Source organism: Cyprinodon tularosa, unplaced genomic scaffold (assembly GCF_016077235.1).
Source record: "Cyprinodon tularosa strain WSP-4 unplaced genomic scaffold, ASM1607723v1 ctg14, whole genome shotgun sequence".
Classification (NCBI taxonomy): domain Eukaryota; kingdom Metazoa; phylum Chordata; class Actinopteri; order Cyprinodontiformes; family Cyprinodontidae; genus Cyprinodon; species Cyprinodon tularosa.
The window spans coordinates 1,794,728-1,815,201 of record NW_024038220.1 but is presented as its reverse complement, the minus strand read 5'-3'; the positions used below and the strand labels follow the sequence as shown (position 1 = coordinate 1,815,201).

The window sequence follows — 20,474 nt, the reverse complement described above, 5'->3', positions numbered from 1 at the left end:
GTGGGGATTGTTGGCTAAGTTTTGTTTGGTAGCAGAACAAGGTAGGAGGTCTTCGACATCAATGACACCTTTCTTGGGTAAGACTATGGTTGAAGATGTGCAGAAGAATCCCGCAAAGCTGCTCTGTACAGACATTCAGGACTCTGGGACTGACAACATCTGGACGTGATGACTTACTGCGATTCATTCTCTCCAGTTGCCATATTCACATGATTTCTAAAGACAGACAGGTGAAAGGCAGAGGGAGCAGCACTATGTTCTGATTTGGTTGAGGAAAAACACATAGAGACAAGAGGGTCCATGGTAGAGGTGAAAAATAAAACACTGAAGTGTGAGAGGGGAGCTCTGGGTCAGAGGGGGGTTGTGTGTCTGTTTGACAGTGGATAGGAGAGAAGGATGCTGAGCTTGTTCCGGAACTGAATTATAAATGTGTATATTTAATAACTATAGACAGTCAAATGCAATACATTCTCATTGAAAACAAATAGGTAGAACCTAACACACTACCAAATTATAATGATCAGATGCCAGCTTTGGCAAAACTCAAAACTGCACCACTATTTATCTAGTTTCAACACCTAAGGAAGACTCCCACACCTACGGATTAAACATGCATATATGCCATAGAAAACAAGGTCAGGGTGCAAATTACACATTTTGTATTTATTTATAAGCCTCAGGTTAACCCCCAGGCTGTGTGCCACCCTGGGTACAAAGCCACATCACCCATATCAAAACCACCACTACTCATACATATCAACATGCATGCCAAACATGTCAAAGATCAAACATAATTTCATAATTATGAGGTAATAAAACTTTTAGTGTGCCTTCCTTACAGACAGGCATCTAGTTAAACCAAAAAATAAAGAAAACCAAACACTTGAAAGAAATAAGTTTAGCATAATAATCTATTTAAAAAATTAGCACTGCTTTTATATGTACTTTATATATCTATCATTTGCAAAACGGACATGAGCAAACGTGAAAGTCATCATTGTCAGGTAAAATAAACAGAGAACAAATGAGGTGTCAGACTGTAATCACCTCAATGAAAGTCTCTAGGATTCTTGCTGTGTCCCTTCAATTCGACTCATTCATTTACCAATGTTTCCTTCCCTTTCGTTACTTGTCTTCTTGTGCCTTTATTCACTTCCCACCTTCTTTAGATGCTCTGGTTCCACCCTGACCAGCTGAGGGTCCTCTTTCATCTCTACCAGATCCTGCATATCTGGACCATCTACATTCACCAGCTCTCCTTCCTCCACCTCCACACCCAGCCCATTCTCCTCTCCTTGCTGTTCCTCTCCATCGGTCACCTCCACAATCTCTGTGTTTTGCACTACCTCCTCCTCCCCCTCGCGGACCTTCTTAACATGAAAGGTAAAGGGGGGAACCCGATACACGGTATTCTTGGAGCGAGCATAGACTGTGTGATCAGGGGTGAGGGATTTCTTGAACTTATCTTTGGAGCTTTTTATCTTTGCCCTCCGCTCCTGTTTGGGGGTCATGCGGGATCCAATTTTATTGATCTTTTTCTCAAGGTTGTGCTTCGTCTTCTCCAGATTGTCACGCGTTTTCTGCCTGGTCTTCTCCAGGTTCTCACGGGTCCTCTGCTTAGTCTTTTCCAGGTTCTCCTTGGTCTTTATTTTGGTCTTCTCCATTTGCTCTTTGGAGAAGGCCTTTTTAATGTTGTCCACTTGCTGCTTGGTGCTGCGTTGGAGACGCTTTGTACGAGACTCTTCAATAATCTCCTCAACTTCAATTTCTTCATCTGAATTTAGACTTGCTTTCACTCCATCTTGTCCTTCCTCGGGTATTTGCTCCAGGCCCTCCACTGATTGGCCTTCAACTGTCTCTGCTGTCCTGGTTTTGGATTCTTTTGGTGTCTTCACTTGGTCCTGAAGAAGGGATAAGAGAAAAATAAACCATTATAATGCTGAAACAGAGTATGAATTAAGCCACATTTGAATTTGTTAACTACTCTTTGATGATGATTATTGTATGGTTTGATGAGTCAAACAGTGTAATCCTATTTATTCTGAAATTAAAAGCATCTGGTTAAGAAACCTTATTGAAATTGACAAATCAAAATATGACATGACATCTGCCAAGTGATATACTGTCTTTATGTGCAATGTATAGCTGCAGCTGGTGCAGAATGCCCTCTAGTGGTGTAAAATGATAATCTTTAATACCCTTGGCAAAAACAACAGAAATAAATAAATAAATAAGCCAAATAGCACTTGGCTCATTTGTATTTTGAGACAGTTATCTTATATTACTTAGCTTCATCTTTCTAGGTTGTATGTCCTCTGCTACTGTTCTACTGAAACCAAAGCTATCATATCCTTGCATCTAACCACATAACTTCCTGTGATTTTCTATCATTTTTGTTTTCAAACATAAACTGTGTCTTTGCAAATGCATATTATAGGAGAAGTAAATAAAAAGACATTTCAGATTACACTGTGATATATATTTTTTTGACCAACCAGAAAAAAAATGTACGCAAAATGTAAAATTTCACAGTTGAAAAGGTCACTTTTATCCCATCATTTCATCTGTTGTTTAGTGCTGTTTCACTTCATCATAAAACCCACAGCACCAAAGCACAGCAGATTCACACTTGATAAAATAAGTCTTTACAAAAAAAAAAAAATCAAAGAAAAAGCACAGTGACTGCTTCGTTTTCAGTGGTACAGAAAGAAAGTAAGCAGTTAGTAAAGAAAGATGAATAGATTCATAAACTCCCACCTCCTTTTCCATTTTAGCACAGAGAAAGAGAAAAATGAAGAGTGTTCTTTTATTCAGTTAAATAGTATGCTTGAAGACACCAGGTGAGAGTTTCTATCTATCTATCTATCTATCTATCTATCTATCTATCTATCTATCTATCTATCTATCTATCTATCTATCTATCTATCTATCTATCTATCTATCTATCTATCTATCTATCTATCTATCTATCTATCTGTCTGTCTGTCTGTCTGTCTGTCTGTCTGTCTGTCTGTCTGTCTGTCTGTCTGTCTGTCTGTCTGTCTGTCTGTCTGTCTGTCTGTCTGATGCATATATTCCTTTAAATATAGATATGTCTCCTTTAACATGCTGCTGAAATTGGACAACTATTTTTGCCGACCACTGGCACAATTAAACAGAAGTTTAGTAAAGGCTCTATTAAAAATTCTAAAAAAAAAATCCACACAATTTAGTGCATCAATAATACATTTTAGTTATTAGTTATTCTCAACATGTACATGTCGGCACCTCTTGACAGACTGACAGCGGAGGCCCCTTACATAATTGAAATGGCTTGCAACTCAATATTTTGTATCTAGCAGGAATAAATTATGAAAGATGTACAGCAGAGCACAAAAGAAGACAAGTGACAAATATAATAGTAGGACAATCAACAAGTCATAAGTTAAGCAGTTTCTATTGATAGAGAAAGATTCATATGTCTCATATCTGGCTTTAAAAAGACAAGCACCCATGAGAATTTTCGGCACAGTAAATACCCGCACGCCACCGGAAAACATACGTTGCCTCCTTATCTGGTAGTGTATATGGTGGACTCAAGCGACCTGCTGTGTTTGCGTTTATTTTCAGCTGGCCTTTCCTACTTTCTGGATTCCATCTACCCTGCTCTGGCCGCCAGCCACTGCATACCTCGGCCCTACAGACGGGACTCTGTCTCCCCCCCCACCAGACCTGCTGAACCATACCATCCCCTGCAGAACAGCAACAGATAAACACCATGCTGTTACCATAGTAACCACCTCCCAATGTGTCCCATGCTGGTTGATGAGAGTTAAGCTGCATAGATAGCAGGAAAATCAGACAGACGGATGGATGGACAAACAGATAGAAAGAAAGAAAGAAAGAAAGAAAGAAAGAAAGAAAGAAAGAAAGAAAGAAAGAAAGAAAGAAAGAAAGAAAGAAAGAAAGAAAGAAAGAAAGAAAGAAAGAAAGAAAGAAAGAAAGAGTCCATTAAAACAACAGATTTGCTTTCAAAGCATTTTTCAGATTTCATGTTTTTATGGTTCTGTCATGAAACACGCCTCCAGTGGTTGTGAACGAAAAATATAATATTTTTGATAGATAAAAAAAATCAAGCTTGTTTGACATTCAAAGGCTCAAAAGAACATTTTTATAAACTTTCCTGTTTACAGTGTATTGAACTCTAAGGAAATTTTAATGATATCAGTGAACCTTGTTTTTGTTTCCAGGCCTGATAACAAAATACGAGTCTCGAAGTTTCTGTTTGAATATGTTAAATCCATTAGTGTTCCTGTGTTACCTTCCACTCCCCTCAGATTTACCACTTAACAGCTGTGGAAAAGTTTGCCCACTGTGTGAATGCGTTCACTCACCAGTGCCAAGAGAGTGGGAACTAAGAGTGTTCTGTTAGATGAAAAAAAGCTCTTTTATTATTGCCTCCTTCAAACAGGAGTACCATGGAAATTTAATTATAACCAGCCAGCTTTTTCTAAAGGGTGCAAAGTGTTAAGCCAACTCTTTAGAGTAAAAACATAGGCTTAAAAACAAAATGTAATAAATAAGTGATTAAAAACCTGTCAGAATTTAATTCATACATGTTATAGCAAAACTAACATAATTCTGTTTTGTAGTTATTTTTTAATTTTGTAAATATCTAACAGTAGCTCTTACAAACAACAGTGGAAATTTGCTTTGAAAACATTTCATCTTTATATGCAAAAGCTCATAATTAAAATAAAGGGGTAATAATATTCAGTTGCAATAGGCGCAAAGGAAATGGTAACAGAAACACTAGATCAACCTAAAAGTGCTACATGTTTGCCTAAAAGTGCTGACTTCATACCATCTCATTTACTGAGACTTTAATCTAGACACTGTTGCTGAAGCTTACACTAATCTAAGAATTTATATAAACTAACAAACATATTTTTCAAGTAACATAAAATTCAAAGTCGGAGTGAAATGCCTGTGTTATAAAGTTAAATTGTCCTTTTACTACCTTCCAGATGTTTATTACTTTCCAATTTTGCATTATGAATAAATCAGAAAAATACCAAAGCTAAATTAAAACTGAAGGTACAAGCGTCGGAAAATGTCAGTCTCACTGTTTAGATAAGTCCCCACACTGTTAACAGATGGTCCTAATCCACCTACATCCACGCAACCATTTAACAGGCTTGTAGATAAACACACGCACACTATTCCTTTAGAGGAAGTGTGATGAAAGGCCTCTCCAGTGAGTCACAGGAGCAGCTGTCTTACCCTGTCCACTCCTCACGGCTGTGCATTTACCGTTCACAGTGACTGATGTCTTTGACCGGTGTTCTGGTCCAAAAGAGAGACTGACATGTGTTGGTGGTTTGCATGTTAAATCTGTGCATGGATCTGCATTTTAACGGCTTTGATGTCAGAAGATTGCTTGGAGGCTAAAATAAGAACAGTAATGTACTCTGTTCATTTACACTGAAGCCCTCCACACTCTCAGGAATAAACTTTAAACAATACGCAGGGGACTGGCCACCCACCTACTACTACTTTAGCCATGTTAAAGGTGAGTTATATGACTCAGTCCTGATTGCAAATTCCAGGGCCTCGAGCTCTCATATAATTAGTATGCTGGGTACTGATGGTGCTGCATTAAAGCATAGCTTATATATAGGTTCATTCAGAGTGAGAGTTTTTTTATTTACCAGACAGCAAGCATCGAACGGAGCTCTTTGGTTTCCACACCACAGCCTTTCCATAGCTTATGACTCTCTGACCCCTGGAATTGTATGATTATTCACACTTAAAGGTGTAAAAGGGACTTTTCCAATCCTATTTTTGAGTGAGCTAGCAAGAGTATGTCGAGATATTGAATAACCATTCCTCTACCTCCAACGGTGTAAACTGCATCGGCAAAATGGTGCGCTAAGAATCAGAATCTGCTCTACTGGTCAGGTTTTCATACACAGGCAAGCAATTTCACATTGGTTTCCATCACACACATTTTGAATCAATATCAGAACAAACAACAAATGTGATGTGTAAAAAAATCCTTACGGAGATAAAATAAGGAGAATAAATTGTAATAAATGTGATTCAACATTATCTGCTCTTGTTTCAGGCGCTTTCAGTAGTGGTCTCCCAGAGAGGATTTTCAAAAATACCAAAAAAGTTTTTTTTAGATTTATTTGGCGAAGTAGAAGGCCTAGGGTGAAATTTCAAACACTACAACTTTTAAAAGAAGAAGAGGTGTAATGTTACTGTACTTTACTTTACTGCAGCTCGGATCAAACCAATAAACAATAGGTGCTCATTAGGATTTATCGCTAGATGGAAAAATATAGAAATCTCACTATTGAAGCATCCTCCATTTCATTTCATTCTAGCTCATAACAATTTGGATGAACATATCAAAATAATTTCGAAATCTATGGATCATAACTCATTTAAAAATATAAGGCCAGGATGTAAAATGAAAACACAAACTAGATGATAAATTAATGCTGTGCATTTGATTCAAAATTTAGACCTAATCTTCTTATAATACATTTAAACAATGGATTTTAAATGGTGCAAGAAATTGTATTCTCTTACCCATAATGTAAACATGAAAGATATTGAAAGTTTATAGAAAGTTCACCAGTTTAAAAATTCTGATCTTTTTCAGATATCTTCATCTGCGGAGTTAATTTCAACTGAATATTATTACTAAAAACTGATTTCAGTGATTCAGTACAATACAGTTTTCTGAAGGCGCATTAAAATAACTTAAAGGTGCAACAGGTGTTTCTTATAAAGGATTTTCGACTAAAAAGTCTCAGTCCACAAATGACATTAAACGCAAATGGTAAGACGAAGGACATCTTTTAATATTCAATGATGACTTACCAGAGGTTAGTAAATCACAATGGAAATATTCCAACTCTTTCAAAATCCATAGACTTTAGCTGGAAATATCATATGTGCTTTTTAAAACCCCAAAGTAAAAGATACACTTTTCTGAAGGTATGGCTGACTGATAGAAATGATATGAGGCTCAGGAAAGAGCATTGACATGTGTTTTGGAAATCCCCAGAGCTAAAAACCTTTTTGGGCTGAGATCTATGAAGCTTTAACAGGAGTTTTTCATGTAAGTGCCAAGCCAGTACAGTTTTTTACGACATTTCTGGATAAAATAGATCGTCTCTTTTTTTTTGGCACTGAAGTTACATTATTCTATCTCTGCTTTTGCTCTTCCTAGCTTTGCCTTGTCTGTTCCTATTTGGTTGTGACACCATCCTGGAGAGAAATATCAGCTGTGTTGGAGATTGGCCTGTTTTCTGGTGTAGTCCTGTTTCTCTGACTGTAACTGGTGGGATGTGCTCTCTTCATCCTCTGACATGGGAGCTGGCTCGGTGCTCGTCTGCCTGGCTGTGTGTTTCCTAGACGGGGCCGCCTTTTACAGTAGCCCTTTGTATCTCTGCTTCTGTCTCCTTGAACCCCAGTCGGGCTCGGCAGATGGCCGCTCACACTGAGCCTGGTTCTGCTGGAGGTTTCTTCCTGTTAAAAGGGAGTTTTTCCTCTCCACTGTCGCTACAAGCTTGCTTTGTGTGAGGGATTGTATTTGAGTCAATGAGTTGATGCAATCAACAGTTTTTCCTTAAATATAAAACTTTGCATCAATTTGACTGGATGATCTGGTGAACTGTAAAGTGCCTTTAGATGACATGTGTTGTGAATTGGGGCTATATAAATAAACTGAATTGAAATGAATTGAACCTAAGTGAACAAGATGAATAAATGTTATCTGTGTTTCAGCCCAACTTCAGAGAGTTGTTCTCATCCAATGAAGTTTCTGAATCAAGCTATTGTTGATCTGTGTAAAGGAACTTTAAGTGGAAAAATTGAGATATCTGTTATGACTCACATATTCCCACTGTCAGCAATACCCCCCCCCCCCCCCCCCCCAAAAAAAAGAAAATGTCTAGCTGTCAAGTACATTGCTTGTGTGTTTCAGTAATTGCTACAAAATCACCACAATGCATGTGTAGACATGCTGCATACAAAAAAAAAAAAAAAAATAGGTTGGTGTGTGGTGGAAAGTTTAATGTAAATGTATCGACCTGTTGCATAGCAACCTCTCTGATTTGTTTGCTTAAATAAAAAGATGATGTCACTGCTAAAGAGAAGCCTGCATGGCTTTCAAACTCTCTCTCCTATTGAACCCAGTGTGGTTGCTATTTATATTAGTTATAGATCAATCATCCAGAGCATTTGTGTGCATGTAAAATATAAGGCCAAGGCTTTGTTAAACCCCAAATCTGCTGACATACCAAGTGTAAGAGATTCTCATTCCAAAAGTACATCCACAAGTTGTCAGAGCAGCAGTGAAATTAACCATATTTATGAACCTGACTAAGGGTTCTCCCAAAAACTAGATTGTTAAGGATCAGCAAATAAACATTTGTTGATAAAACTAAACATCTGAGTTTGTCCATTAGAAGTTTTAGTTTTTCCAACTTTTTGACAAACTATTTCACTTAAGTCTTAGCTGCAGCTTGTGAAGGCTACTGTCATCCTTTAACATAATGAAAATCATCATTATTAGCTTTGCTTAGAGAATTTAGCAGGCTAAAAGAGCATATAAACAAACTTATTTGGCATCATCTTTTTCCACACTTAAATCTGAATGAGAGTCTCTGGTATGACATGCAATAGGATACTGAGGTGTAAAAACCACCAATAAGGATTACAATCAAAGAAAACTGATAAAAGCAAATACTTTTTGAGTTATTAAATGGTTTATACATCCTGCTTCTACATAAACTTGGACTATTTTTTATCGTCTTACACATAATGTTGTATATATAAAATGTATTTTTTGGTTTGCTGTTACATTCCTTATAAAGGTCATAATATTTCTACTCCTTTTATATTTCATACTTTTTATATAAAACACACATATTTGTACCTTTTCTCTTCTGTCACGTCTTTTTATTGAAAACCATGCAACCACTCTCTTATATAGAGTGTAAATATCCAATAGGTAAGTGGCGTTAAAGTCTAAGAGTGTTTTAACAAAAGATGTCAGTTTTCAGGTTATTGTAAATTTTCAAAGATAAAACATTGAGACCTGAATTTATAAAATGACTAAGATTGTACATTTCTTTCACAACTAGTTTTACATTACTTCTTTAGTGTCCGTTGATGTAGTTAAATTTAATGAATTTAGTTTGAAAATTATTCAACGCATGGGTTAGGTTAAAACATATAGATGGTTTGGGAATGCTTCATGTATGGTTCCTAGTTTATATGACAAAGGTTCTGCAGAGAAGCTGCCCGTGATTTTTACTCTGATTATATTATCATTCATTCGAGGATGATGAGCCGATCCAGCTTGGAGAGGATCAGCAGTATTGCCCCGAGCTGAAACGTGGTATGAGGACACATAGTTGTTCGCTGGCCAAGTAGCTTGAGAGCTACAACTGTTCAAACTACATGTTGACCTGATCCTTCATCCAGTTGGTAGATCCTGTTTGGTGCCATGGGATATGGGATGGGTGTGTTAGGAAAGATTAGAAGGAAGCAGAATGTAGACATTCAAATTTTCCTGAAATTACTCAGAACTAATTAATGACATTGTTCAGCCTTTTTGGCATATATTTCATACTTAAGCTTACAAAATTCTCAGACAGCAGCTCACACATCTATTTGTAGGATGGAGTCATATTATGTACCAGTTTGCACTGTCTCCACAATTAATCACAACTTTGTTGATTTTGATTTATTATCACAAATATAATAAAGATCATAACAGACAGCTTGGATTGCAATAGATATTTCCTAATGTAATAGTTTAAAGGCCTTTCATATATTTTTTCATAATGCTTGTTTTTTCTTCCTGGTTTTGAAGATCAATGTTGTTAAAAAGAAACTAGAACTAAGCTGTTTTATTGCCAAAAACAGCAGATAAAGACACAAACTCCTAATATTAGGATTAGAATAAATAAAATTAGGTAACTGAACTTGGACAATGCTAAGGCTGTGAGCCTTAACCACTAAAGTTTATTTAGTTGATTTATTGGTGTGCTGAAAAAATATGAATATGGATATGAATAAAACCTTTTGAATTAAATCATAGAAATAAATTAACATAATGGGTTGCAAACTATTTTGCTGGTCGAATTTAACATATTTGACTTTTTAAATATTTATTTAGAACTTCCAGTTTTTGACCATAAGATGATTATAAAACCAAAAACTTAAGTAAGGAATTTTAGAAAGAAGAGTTGGAAGCACAAGTTTGAATGTATTATTAATTTCTCTACTTGCACAATTTATAAATACAGCCTGAAGGACATTGAACTGCTGGACTGGCATTTTCTTAGTCAACACTTTAGCCATGTTGGAAGTTTGTGTTATTTTCTTTAAAGTCAGGTTTACTGCTTATAAGTAAAGGAATTAAAGGGATCAGTCACCAAGTAGCCCTGATTGAAAAGTAGTTGTTTTCTTTTCTTTTCTTTTCCTTTCCTCGGCAGACATAAACAGATTTCCGCATCCATGTTTGTTCAGGTATCTTATCTTTGTTTTAAGTCAGCAGAGAGAAAACAATGGGAACAGTGGGAAATGTAGCTTGGGTTACATGGGATAGCTTTTACAGAAAGAATAATATTTTGCATTTTAAAAAAAAAAATAAGGAACTAAAAACAGAATGTAAAAGGTTAATTGTGTTTCAGGATTTCCTCATTTCTTTGTTGTCATCAGCAAAATATAGATAGAAAGAAACCTTCAGAGAGCAGCCTGCATTTGAACGAGCCAAGAGAAACAGCAATGGCTCGACGATGTCGCTCTCTGCAGTCAAAATAAAAGAAGTAACACTAAAGCATAAACACAATATAATATAATAGAAATAGAAAGGTGCGGTGCTATATCTTGAAAAAACATATAATATATTTTTTAAGTCCAATTAATGTTATATTACAAACACAAATTTCCTTTGAAAAACGCCATTGTGTTCAGATGACATTATTTTGAATTATTGCAAGAAACTAGAAGACTCTAAGAAGTTGTGCTTAAAATACTGATGACCAATAACATTGCATTTATGGTATGTAGTCCTAATGTATAAATTTCATATTGGAAAACAACATACCCAGAAGCTCTCATTGGTTTGAACATTTTTCTTAAAATAAAAATTTTTTTTAAACCATTTTGAACATTTCATGTTGACGCATCTCATATAATTGTACTGAAAAAATAAGCCATTTTATTCAGAAAAAAATGTAAAATAAAAGTTTTGTTTGGGTATGCACATCCTTAAAAGGGACCTGTTCTATACTATAACTGTACTATGATATAACTTTACATGTACTATAACATTTATCTTCAAATTAAACAATATATGCCAAGCTTTGCTGTGATGTGATTGCATTCAATCTGAGCCTGAAAATAAGTTTATCATCAAGCACAATAAGAAGACATGAAGATTGATTATGCCTTTGCCATCTACCTACTAACGCATTCATCAATTTGGTAGCTGGTAAAAAAAAAGCTGGTTCAGATAGAGCAAAAACAAAGTAAAACACATAAATAAAATACAAATAAAATATAATAAGTCAAAAGGCCCCATCATTTGATTGGTAAACCTCTGTGTGCAATCAGAGTGAGCTACTAAAATAGACATCTCTAAAGGAATAGTACAAGTCTGGGCCCCTTTAAATGTTGAACCATATTTTTATTTCAAAACTGACTGGTATTAGAAACTTTCATGACTTCATTCACATGGAAAAAATCTCAGTGTTACATCTGAAAAAAAAAAATAATAATAAATGATTTAAATGATGCTCCTACCATGTTACACTCTGGGTATGATATTCTTTTGGTCCCACAGTCAGGTTTTTCTGCCAACAATTTATGTTGGAATTTTTGTCTCACTTTTCTTTTAATTTAAGGTTCACTTCCAAAAAAGAAAAAAAAAAAAAACAATCCACTAAACTTTGTTGCCAAGTTTGGAGACGTTTCGCTTCCCATCCAGGAAGCTTTTTCAATTCAAAATATCAGAGCAAGTGTTGAGTTTGAGGCTTTATAGAGTGGACCAAAAGCAAATCCTTGTTTTGGTTTAGAAATCATGCAAATTGAACCATACGAACAGGTACTTTGTTAGCCTGCAATACCTAATACCTGGCTCTGTCTCTGAAAGGGGGTCATTAGGGGGAATTGTTGGCCTGGTTGAATAGGCGAGATGTTCTGTCCCCCTGTAATGGGGTGGGGGTCGCGATGATAGCGGGAAGCAATCAGCTTTATCGCTGCATTGTAGGTTTTTGAAAGCTGAAACCTGAGTCCACCCCCTCCATTTAGGGTTGCTTTTTCTTTCTTAACAAAGATGGCTTCCTTCACAGCCCTCTCAAGGAAGGAAGGAAAACATTTAAAGTATGTTAAGAAAGAAAAACCAACCTTAAACAGAGGGGGTGGACTCAGGCTTCAGCCTTCAAAAACCTACAATGCAGCGATAGATTTGATTCCTTCCCGCTATCATCGCAACCCCCACCCATTACATGGGTACAGAACATCTCGCCTGTTCAACCAGGCTAACAATTCCCCCAGTAATGGAGTTTGGGTTGACTCCACTTTCAGAGATTTAGACAGGTATCAGGCATTGCAGGGTAACAAAATACCTAAACGACTGCCCATTGCATTCGTCCGGTTCAATTTACATGTTTTCTAAGCCTTTGTTTTTGGCCCACTCTATAAAGTCTCAAACTCAACACTATTTCTGACATTTTGAATTGAAAATGCTTCTTGGATGGGAACTGAAATGTCTTCAAACTTGGAAATAAAGTCCGGTGGATTGTTGTTGTTTTTTTTTACTTTTTTTGGAATAACTATGACCTGGGTGACTGATAATTTTCAGCCCGTATTTAAGATTCTCTGTATAATGATCGACTCCACTTAGAAATGGATGGACACAGACCAAATTGAGGATTCTCAATGCAATCATTTTGAGAATAGAACAGAGAGAGGAAGTGTCTGCAAAGTGCAGAGGCTGATACGGGAAGAGCTATGTCGTCAATTCTGGAGTAGAGGTCAGATTAGGATTAAAATAGGCTATCTAGATAGAGGGAGAGATAAGAGAGTGTGGTGTTGCAAGGGTTGCAGAGATTCCAGCAGTATGAATCAGAGGTCTAAGCTGGTACTGCTTTCTTACTTCCTTTCACTCCTCTCACTTGGTTTTGCTCACTAGGACCTGATAAGCACTTTACAACTGTTTTTGTAGAGGTGCTGACGTGTGGTCTATGACGGGAAACAGCGATTCAGCAAAGTGGCCAAAGGACTTTTCAAGCTTGGATTACTACATCTGGAGTAGGAGAAGCTATGCAGTAATGGAGACACGCAGGTTGGACATCAGTTAGAGTAAAGTGGGCTGAGGTCTCCTGGTAACACCTGTTGACTGTGATTTGAGCTCTGCATAGTCTGAGATTTTAGAGTAGTCTGTAACTGAGAAGCCATCTAGCTTCCTGATAGAATCACCACATAGCTCTAGCTGTTTCTGATGAGCATCCAAACACACCCTAATTCTAGACACAGGAGTACCGTCCAACTCTGTCCCAGACTTATGGCTCATGTTACATAAACTAGATGAAGACATGATGGATGAATTAAATTTTGAGAGCAATCTTTGTTAGCAATCAAAGTCTAAATGTAATAAATTGTTAAACTAGTCACTGTTTAGTGCATGATATCATGTATGATGTTAGCTGTTGTACAGCAGATGATGATTGCAATGTGAAAGAACGATCTCCAGTAATGATAAATAATATCACAGTGGGCCTGAATGGGTGTCTGGTTGAAGACATTTTGTTGCATTATGGTCTCCTTAAGCGAATACTTAAAGTTGTCCGTTATTTCTAAGTATCTTCTTTCTCGTAATATCAACTCTAGTTCCTTTGTATAAATCCTCAGAACAGAGAAAATATTCTTTATTAGCTTGTTCAGTTACTTTTGATTCGATCTCTACTCTAGAAAACGACAGGGTGACAGTGGCGTCAGACTTCACCTACATTGCCTACTGATGGTGGTCAGAGGGCCCGGTGGTGCCGGTGTACGGCAGTCTGTGGCTACAGTTTAGTTTGCCACCATCAGTGTGCATTAACAGGTGAATGATTGAATGTAGTGTAAAGTTTTTTATTTTAGTCCCCTGACTTGAAAAAGCGCTATACAACTACAGGCCATTTACCATTTACCATAGAAAACAGCCCTTTCCACAACTGACTTATTGAATATATGAAGCATGTTGGTGTAAACACTAACAGACCAAAATTTTCCAGAGGAATATAGTCTCTTCTGTTTTCCAGATAAACAGCAGTATAAATATAATCACCCCCACCCATATGTCTTCTCCCACAATGGAAATCTTCTTTGCTTTTTTAATATTCAGTATTCAATTATTTTTTTTGCCACCACCTGCCACAGAGTGGTCCACCATATCTGTATATGTAATCTGTTTTCTGATTTTCTGATAAATGCAGAATCATCCCATGTCTGCAGATGACAGGTGTCTGGCTTGCATTAGAGGTCTAAGGGATACAGAGTGAAGAGAAATTATGAAAGTACACTTTCCTGTGTTGCTCACTGTGGTGGATGATCCTCCCACCACCACATCGTGTTAGTATTTTTTTTCTTGCTTTATATTATATTACAGTTTATATTTAAGTAGGTTATTTCTTTTAGACAGGTATTTTCTAATGGGTGCACACTTTAGTTAATGTCTGTCTGAATGGTTTATTTACACTTGTTCTTTTGTTTGAGGTGCTGCTGATGCAAACCAGCTGGAGGAGGAAACCTGCGTACCATTTTTGAAAGACCGACGGGGGAGACTTGTTTCAAGTTGTTTTCAATTAGTTTGTCACTTAAATACTCACTTATTGTTTCTGTTAAGTAAAAGTTAGTTTTGCTTTATTTGTTTCATAGAATGGTTAATTTTGTATGTATTGGTTCTTTTGTTATGTTCTGCCTCCCTTATGTGGTAGACTTGGGTTACCCCATACCTTTTTAAGCATCCTTTAGTTCTTTGTTTGCAGGTCAGTTTTTTGTTTGAGTTGGATCCTCAGTTGACCTCAGTTAAGTTGGGCCCAGATTCATGTTATTTTGTTTTTAAGTTATTTTGTATTGCTTTTGAGCCTTTGTTAACCATTTTTACACAATTAAATGAAAGCACTTTTTCAAATTTTGAACACCTTTTGTCCTTATTTAAGTTTGGTCCCTCACACTCACCGTCTGGTCAGACACTCACCCCTTCAGGCTGCAAAACGATGGTCTGTTTGTTTAGGTTCCAATTAAATCAATCATAAAGGTTCAGGTGCCTGATACATCCAATGTAATCTAAACTTAGTTTTGCTGTTATGTAGTGTAAATTCTCTTTAGAGGTTTTAAATTTGGCTTAAGTTCTGAAATAAATTGACAGATGATGCTTTTTCAGATCTTTTTCTACTGTTTTACATCGTTTATAAGAAATACTATCTATGTCAATCAGATAAGGAGCCGGATGATGGTGCAGTTTGTCACTGTTGATTCATTCCAGCCTTTTCTTAGGTTGAATTTCTTTTTGTGCAAAGCTCTATACAGGATCTATATAAGGAGGGTCAAATGAGGACTTTTTTTTGTGTGGGCATGTGTTTGTCAGCCTTCCCAAGCATTTGACCAATCAAAATGACTTAATCTGTGTCCAGGAAAACATAACACCCAGATAGCATAAAGCATCACTACAAAAATGTGTGTTTTTATTTTTATAGGTTTAACATTTCATTAGAGCTCACACATATGTTGTGTATGTCAGTGGTATACAGTAGGTGGGGCAGCTGAATAAAGTATTCATTACAATAATTATACTAATTGACATAACCAAAACCATTTATGCCAGCCTAGCAATGCTGTGGATCCAATCACATATGCTACAGCTTTCAGAAGCTTGAGGGGGGAAATTCTGCATTGTTTGTTAATCACTGCATTCGTAACATCCAATATGCATGCAAAGTAGCGTAGCAATAGTGTAGAATATGGGTAAACTCGTTTTTTTCCCCTTTGGTATCTGTATTAGCTAATGATTGAACATTAAAGTGGTATGTAAATCTAAATAATTGCTAAAAAAAATGCTATAAAAAAAGAATGGGTGTAACTAGTGGTGGAAAAATATAGAGACTTTGTAAGTAAAATGTTTAAATGTGTTTTTGTAATGTTCTTTCTAAGTCTCAAGTGTAAAAGATTGCTTTCTGTTCTGGATTTAAATAAGGACCGAGCGGACTGTGACTAAGTCTGGGTGGTTGGATGCCAGTTGCAATATTTGTGGCGAGTAAGCTGGGACTACATTAATAACCACGGTCACAAAACAGGAACTGTTTCTACTGTTGCCTGGGAAGATTTCATCACCAGACAGCTTAAGCTAGATGACTGCTGGGAGGTTTTAGGTATTTATGTTACTTAAGCTTATATGGAGGATAACTCCACCACAATAACTACATTTAAGTAACCCTTTTAGTTCCTTCTTCAAGTTGTTTTCTTAATTGAAGCTCTGCATTTAAAACTTTCTTATGTAATCTCTAATTTGAGAAGCTGCAATAAGCTCATGATGTTAAATTCATAACCGTAAGACAACATAAAAAACCAAAAGACTTGCCCTTGAATTCACAATTTCAATTTCCCCCCTCACAATTCGAATATCCTATATATTTGTTTTTGTTTTTTTCAACATATTTCTCTCAAAAAAAGAAAATCTGTCTTCTATGTGAGCTATACAGACAATATGGAAACAAAATAATTTAAAAGTGACATTCTCTATGACATGATTCACAACCATAGGATTTACAAGACAGTAAAAAGGGAAACATAATCATGAAGAACGTGAGTTAAGGACTCCACCATTCCCTCTTGGTTGCTACCAGCAGTGTCCAGATGACAGTTAAAATATGATCTGTGCAGAGATGAAAACTCTGTACTGCAGTGCAATAAGGCACCCACAGTGCAGAAAAATGTTCGGAAATTTCTTACGTCTATACGCCTCTTACGTATTATTTTACGTTTGATAATTATTCCCTCAACGTTATATACAGCTGTTTTATGGCAAAACTGTTTGCCATCAGGTTTAAATCTAAATATTTTATCTCATAACTTTAAAAGTGCTGAAAGCCTACCTTTGACTGCTACAGGTAAACTGTTAACTACGGTATCATTAGTTTAAGTTTGTCCTCTACCTGTTTTATTTGTTTTGTTTTGTTTTTTTATCTTTATTGCTTTATTTTTCTTCTGTTTTACTGTTCACTTCATTTAAAGCACCTATCAAAGAATTGTCTTTGTACTGATTTGTGCTATGTAAATAAACTTGCTTTGCCTTGCCTAGGCTTCCCATCCCACGCAGCTATTCTCAGAGTGTACATCAGGTGGTATGAGACTAAAAAAAATACAGCACTTGCAGTCAGCTGAACAGAGAAAAAAATACGAAGCATCTACAGCAACATATTTTACTTATCTTGCTGAAATTTGAGGTGCAACAACTGACATTGTTGGTGAAACCCAAAACACACACGCGGATACTGGCAAAGTAATTCCATGGAGGCTTGCCCTAACCTCTACATACTGTACTGCAACCCCTTCCTCAGTCTTACCGTACTTCCAATTCTAAACTTGTCCAACTTTAACACATCAACACACAATCAGAGAGTGGAAAGAGGTGAAAACTGGCAGAGGCCCAGCGCTAATTTGCATTGCTGCCAATATGTGACCCAACTATCAGTTGGTTAGTTTAACTGGACACGATACAGCCGCCCTTTTGATAAAAAGAAGGCCACAGGGCAGAGGAAGCCACTGTAGCATAACTGAAAGGCTTGCAGCAGTCTCCAAAACAGCAGGAGGCACCTGCTTTGCTGAGTAATTTATTAGGTTCCAGTGCCTACGATTGGATTTCTGAAGGATGCCAACAGTGTAACCTGCTCTCACTGTGCAAAGAGCTTGTGCCTGCCAATACAGATCTCCAAGTAAGCTCCACACATCCACAAATGTGAGACTCACCAGGGTAAGATCCTCCACTACAGATGGATCTGAGATCATCAGCATGAGGTTGCTACAGTATATTCAATTCTTACTTTCTTTCTTTGTTTTTTTTTATCTCACCAGCAGAGTGGTTTCAACATGTGTGAGACATGACGGCATGTTGAGCTAAATAAAGAACTGCTCACTGAGGTGGTTGTGGTCCTTGGGCTAGTCCAGCTGACACACCTTCTTTTGCCGCTTTGATTTTTTTTCTGGCCTACAGGATATTTCTAGTTTCAAGCTATTCTCAAAGAGAAAAAACATCTGTCTTGCTAATTCAAAGCAGAGCCTGACTGTGCTCACCCCCCAATTGTTAACTAAAAAGCAGGTTATTCATCATGAATTTTAGTTGTTTTTCATCTCTGTTTAATCAACAGAAAAACATATTTTCACCTTTGATGACTCCAGCCAGCCAACAGTCCGTTTTCAGACCACTCTGAAGTAGGGCGTTGGTTCTGTCTCAAGTAGCTCCACATGCCAGTGTTTATGAGCCTTATATTTTCATGTACAACCACAAGTCTTTATATAGCTTTTATTGGGTGATCATGTATGCCTGTGGAATGGGACGGGTTCCTACCTGGCTTAATTTTTCCATGAAATCCACTCAGTTTGAAGAAAAGCGGCATAGAAACATCTGAGTACAGGAGAGCTTTTGTTGAATACCTTGTAAACAGTGCAGCCGAAGTTTTAGGAGTGATCCTGAGATGTATGTCATGGAAACTCCCTAAGCGTTGGCATGTCATCCTGAAAGAACCACCTCTTTTCATTTCCACTAACAAGGGTCAACTCATGCCACATTTTGACTTTTCTCTTTGCAGAGAAGAGGTTAGCAAGTTCATTTCACAAGCTTTCTTCTGAATTCCACACATCTTTCCCAAACTTCCCGTTGGGATGTGGAGATTACAACACACAAGCATTGGATTCAAACATTATTGTGATCAACTCAGTTACGAATTAAAGGTTTTCACTTCAATCTCATGTAATCTTCATGCATGACATGAACTTATAAAATGCCATCGTTTTCCACTATTCACCTGGTAGATGAGGACTTTGAAGTTGCGTCTCTTAAGCAGCTCATGCTCGTTGCTCTCCAGCTTCTTGATCTGGCCCGCCTGCTTCTCCAGGTTGCTGCGCACCGTCTTGACGTTGACGCTAACCTTGCGCACTTTGTCCAGCATTTTATTGACAGTGTTGGCAGTGTCGACGTGGTTCTTGGACAACTTCGCCAGCTCCCCTTGGATGGTTGACACTGACTTCTCCATTGCCTCTTGCCGAGCCTCCAGTCCGTTCTGGGTCTGCTGGATCTTGTCTACCACACCGATGATCTTGTCTAACAGAGAGAGAACCATGACCCCGTTCATCTGAGCTTCACTCTTGCCTCCGGAGCCTCCATCCAGCACCAGATCCACGTCTTCAGCTGGATCATCGTCTACTGTTGGCTCTGTTGCAGCAGCAACAAGAGCAACTTCTTCATCATCGTAGGGTACATCTGCATGGGTGGCGAGCTCCTTTTTGACAACTGTATCTGCCATTCCTGACAACTAAATATACTAACTCTTTACCAAAAAATGTATTGATTGGGGAACCTCTAGTCTTTTTTTCTTCTTCTTAGATAATCAGTTTTTCTGCCTCTTTAGATGTGAAACATTTCCTCGGCTTCAATCTCTCTCAGTCAGCCCTCTCTGCCTCTCTCTGCCTCTGCTTTGGGATGCCAGCCAGCCAAGGGGAGTGGGGCCTCTCACAGCTGAAGCATGTGTGCCCTGACTGAAATGCCTCTGCTCAATGCAAAACCACCCACTCCAACCTTTTCCCTGCTTGCACCCAGCCTCCACCCAGTGCCAACCCTGCTGCTCCAGCTCCACCCCATTCTGTCCCCAAGCAGAATGTCTGCAGACCCCTCCTCTCAGTGTCATAACACTCCAAAATAACATGGCAAGGTGAGGGTATCTAATGGAAACACCACAGAAAACATTTAGAAAGAGCATGAAAACATGCTTGGCTGTACTCCTAAAGCATTGCACTTAACAAGAAACCTTTCCTTTTGTAGTTGTGTTTGTAGTTTGTATTAGATTAAAATTTTTAAATGATTTTGGATAAAACAATTTAATATAATAAATAAATTATGAATAAAAAATAAAATTATAATAATGATAACTGAATCCAACGTCACACGAAAATACAATATAGATAAAAAGTCCAAAAAAATAAACAATTTATGAGCTCCATAGTTATTCACTAGAGGGCAGTGAGCAGCTTCACTTTGAGTTTTAAACAATAAATAGTCATCATTTTTATTTATTTTTCTTTTTACAAACAGGATCGTATTAGATTGGGTATTACAATTTTAAGGCTTTAAAAGTCTCTGGTCTTTTATGCCACCTAGTAATCTCTCTGGTGTAATTTCTAAAAGAAAAAAACCCTTTAAGGGTTTA

The 20,474-nt window shown here is 37.3% G+C and overlaps 1 protein-coding gene across 1 annotated transcript; it reads right to left on the bottom strand.

Moving 5' to 3' along the window:
* Positions 1-417: 417 nt before the first annotated feature.
* On the bottom strand, positions 418-19,857 carry cavin1a (caveolae associated protein 1a). The gene is made up of 2 exons (XM_038278295.1): positions 19,077-19,857; positions 418-1,901 (listed from the first exon to the last, which is right to left on the bottom strand). The coding sequence occupies exons 1-2, from the start codon at positions 19,572-19,574 to the stop codon at positions 1,146-1,148; spliced, it is 1,254 nt and encodes a 417-aa protein (XP_038134223.1). The 5' UTR covers positions 19,575-19,857; the 3' UTR covers positions 418-1,145.
* Between the last annotated feature and the right edge of the window lie 617 nt (positions 19,858-20,474).

Coding starts and splice junctions, on each gene's coding strand:
- cavin1a (XM_038278295.1), bottom strand. CDS start 19,574: ATGGCAGATACAGTTGTCAAAAAGGAGCTCGCCACCCATGCAGATGTA. Junction 1,902..19,076: donor TCAAAGTCCTCATCTACCAG/GTGAATAGTGGA, acceptor TCCCTTCTTCAG/GACCAAGTGAAGACACCAAA.